A 3,382-nucleotide genomic window follows, 5' to 3' on the forward strand; every position below is an offset into this window, starting at 1 on the left:
GAAGGTCCGTTTGTAATAGACACAGTCTACTCAAACGGCGCATATCGCCTAATTACACCAGAAGGCACCTGGCAATTGATGCCAATAAATGGGAAGCTCCTGAAAAAGTACTATCCCTAGTACATTCAGGATAACCCGTTTACCGGGAAGTTCCTTGAGGAATATTACACTTAATATTCTAAAGGTTAACCCAAAATTATTTTCTCCACCAAAATCCCCCACTGATCAATTTCAATTGACAGTGGGTCCACCAAAAATGTCCATCTGGCCCTCTTGACTCTTTCCATAGACAAGAAGGCCCCCTTTCAGATCAGAGTCTCCTTTCGATAAACGAAAGAACTCCTTTCTCTTCTCTTTGGTTAAATCTTCTCACAGTTATAGCCAAAAGTTGAAACTTCACTTTGATAAACGAAGAACTCTTTTTTCCCAATTTAGATAACCAACCCTATAAAAGGCAAGTTTATCTAAATTTTCCAGATTCTCAGAGTGGAGATCCCACTTCTAGTTTCTTTTGCGCTGGAAATAGAATATAAAATTCTTCCTTTCCAGAATCAGGGAATAGAATATAAAATTCTTCCTTCCTTGTTTTCCGGGTTTGCCTTCACCCTAAAAGAAGACCGGGAAATAGAATATAAAATTCTTCCTTTCCCGCACCAACCTTTTCTAAGAATCTATCAATCTACCTAAGCAGGGATAAATCTGCGCCTAACACGCGCTGCCGGTTAGTTCTTAACCGTTAAAAAGAACACCCGTTCACATATTCAACATTGTGACAGGTTGTTATTAATAACACCAAAATCCATGCCTTACACGTATGGGGAATTTCATCCTGAATCCCAAGGAAGGATATGCCGACGCCTAACACGCGCCGCTGGTTTAGTCTTTCACCATAGAAAAAGACACCAGAATACCAGTCTGGGGTATTTTATCCCGAAGCCTAAGTAGGGATAAAGTTAACACCTAACACGTGTTGCCGGGTAGCTTATTCCCGTAACAATGGCGAAGTCTACGTATTCGAAGTCGTAGCATCAAGTCTAAGGGATTTCATTCCTTTAGCACAACGTTACATGCGGAACGGATTTAGACAATCCGCATGCTAGCCCGACTCAAACGGTAGTCGGTAAAGGCTAATCAAATCCGTTGAAGGCTGGGGGTTAGCCAAAAATCCTAAAGTCAACACCTAACACGTGTCGCCGGGTAGCCTATTCCCGTAACAATGGCGAAGTCTATGTATTCGACATCATAGCACAAAGTCTCGGAGAATTCAATCTCCGAGCATAACGTCACATGCGAACGGATTTAAATAATCCGCATGCTAGCCCGACTCAAACGGTAGTCGGTAAAGGCTCATCAAACCCATTGATGGCTGAGGGTTTGCCAAAAATCCTATGAGTATTGTGGTCAATCATTTCAAATGGAATGACGAATCATAATAAAGACGAAAGCAAGTTTCACTAAGAGAATCAAAAGTCAAAGTGTTCAGCAAACAAAATCATACATCAAGACCATGACCAAAAATCTGCTGACTGATCTTAGAAAGCTTCTCATCATAAGCTTGCCTAAGTTCAGCCCTGATGGACTCCTCGGTGGTGGCTGAAGTCCTCACAGCGATCTCTTCTGTCTCGGCTAGCTTCTGCTCCAGGGATCTCAACTCATCAGATAAAGCAGTGTGGGTTTGCTGATCCTGTGCTTTCGTCATCTGAAGAATATCCAAAGTCTCCTCTTTTTCACGGAGTGTTCTTCTGAGCTGGTCTATCTCGGTCGCACAGGAGGTAATAGAAAGATCGAGCTCGGCAAGCGAAGATAATCTAGTAGCAAGGCTCGTCTTAACTCGATCTACTCGGCCCCGCTGCATCTGAATCTCGAGCTCAGCAAAAATCCGAGTCTCGCGTGATGACTATAAGCGGGTGTCCAGCTCGGCAGCAATAAATGAGGAAACACCTGCATCTCGGAGCTCACGAAACATCTGAAGCTCATGCTCTAGGCAATCAAGGTCATCAACTATAGCCTGTGCCAAATCTGGATGTCCCGCTTCCCTTATCAAATTGACTTTAGAATCAAGGAAAGGCTTGAATTGGCGAAGAGAAAGTCCACCATGGAAAAGCTTGCCAATCATAGCATTCATGAAAGAGAAGAAGGAGCGGACTTCTATGCAGATGACAATCTTCTCAGGATCATCATCAGATAACAACTCCCTCGCCAGAATATGAAGACGAGAAGAATTCCCTGCACGATAAAAAAAAAACCGTCAGAAAAAGACCTTGAAGAGTAAATAAATAGTATTCATACCCTCTTGAGTCACTGGGGGTGGTGGAGGTGTAACGGCTGGGGGTGTATCAACTGGTGTAGTTGGTCCCATAGCCGGCTCAACAGGGTCATTCTCAACAAAAACTCCTGTTAAATACAAGTCAGAATTCTCAGAGGCATCACATTATAGCTGCATTAGTCAAAATTGGCTAGTCCTATAATTAATTTGGGAGGAGGCATATACCTTCGAAAGAATCATCCTCAAGATTCTTATCGAACGTAGGCTCGGAAAATATATCTCCGGGTAACTGGCCATCAAATTGAGGAGAGCTATACATGAAGTGGAGTGTAGGAGTCTCCGCGATCAAGCCTTCCTCGTCAAAATCATCAATAGAGAAATCTGACGTAAAAGAATATAAGTACCAAAGAAGAATAAAGAGACTACAACCAACAAAAATGAGTTACCCCTTATGGATGCGTTAGCCTCTTTATTCCCAAAATCCACGTATGCCTCCTGCAAGTTATCTGAAGAAGCAAGATGTACAGAGATGATTAGAGGATGCACAAATTCTTTTGTATACCATCTAAAAGATACATTGTCAATAGTAGATGTACCTGGATCTGCGGAATCAGGTCCTACATTGCTATCCTCCCTAATGTCGGCAACCCCTGTAGGCCTTTTTAACTGGGGCAGCGGGTCAGGCTCACCAGGAGACACAGGAACGGAATCGGGACTCATTTCGCTCTCTCCACGCTCTCCTATATAGAGATGGAAAAGCATGAGTCAATGTTCCGAATAACCAAGAAGGTGGTTTACAGAGTAGATGTTACCCCCGTCACTAGCAGGATCATCACCAGCCAAGTCCATATCAAATGCTCGGGAAGCTGCACGCGGCTTGCGGGCTAATCTCTTCCGCCTAGCAGCAGGAACAATAATCGAAGGTCTCGCCTGGGGAGGGGGACGGAACTCTTCATCCTGGTCAACTGGGGTCCCTGAAACATCAAACCATAGTCAGTTTCAATATTTCTGGAAGATGGAAGGAAAAGATGAATAGCAAACCTCGCTCGAAAAAGTCTTCATAATCTTCAGGATCTCCCCCTGAAGCCTCGTCTGCGGAATGAAAGGTCTTCTTTC

The 3,382-nt window shown here is 43.7% G+C and overlaps 1 protein-coding gene across 1 annotated transcript; it reads right to left on the reverse strand.

Annotated features, from left to right (window-relative positions):
- Positions 2,249-3,115, reverse strand: LOC109847026. The gene is made up of 5 exons (XM_020416270.1): positions 3,079-3,115; positions 2,863-3,006; positions 2,713-2,772; positions 2,492-2,647; positions 2,249-2,394 (listed from the first exon to the last, which is right to left on the reverse strand). Exons 1-5 carry the CDS (start codon positions 3,113-3,115, stop codon positions 2,249-2,251), a joined length of 543 nt encoding a protein of 180 aa, XP_020271859.1.

Source organism: Asparagus officinalis, chromosome 7 (genome assembly GCF_001876935.1).
Source record: "Asparagus officinalis chromosome 7, Aspof.V1, whole genome shotgun sequence".
Classification (NCBI taxonomy): domain Eukaryota; kingdom Viridiplantae; phylum Streptophyta; class Magnoliopsida; order Asparagales; family Asparagaceae; genus Asparagus; species Asparagus officinalis.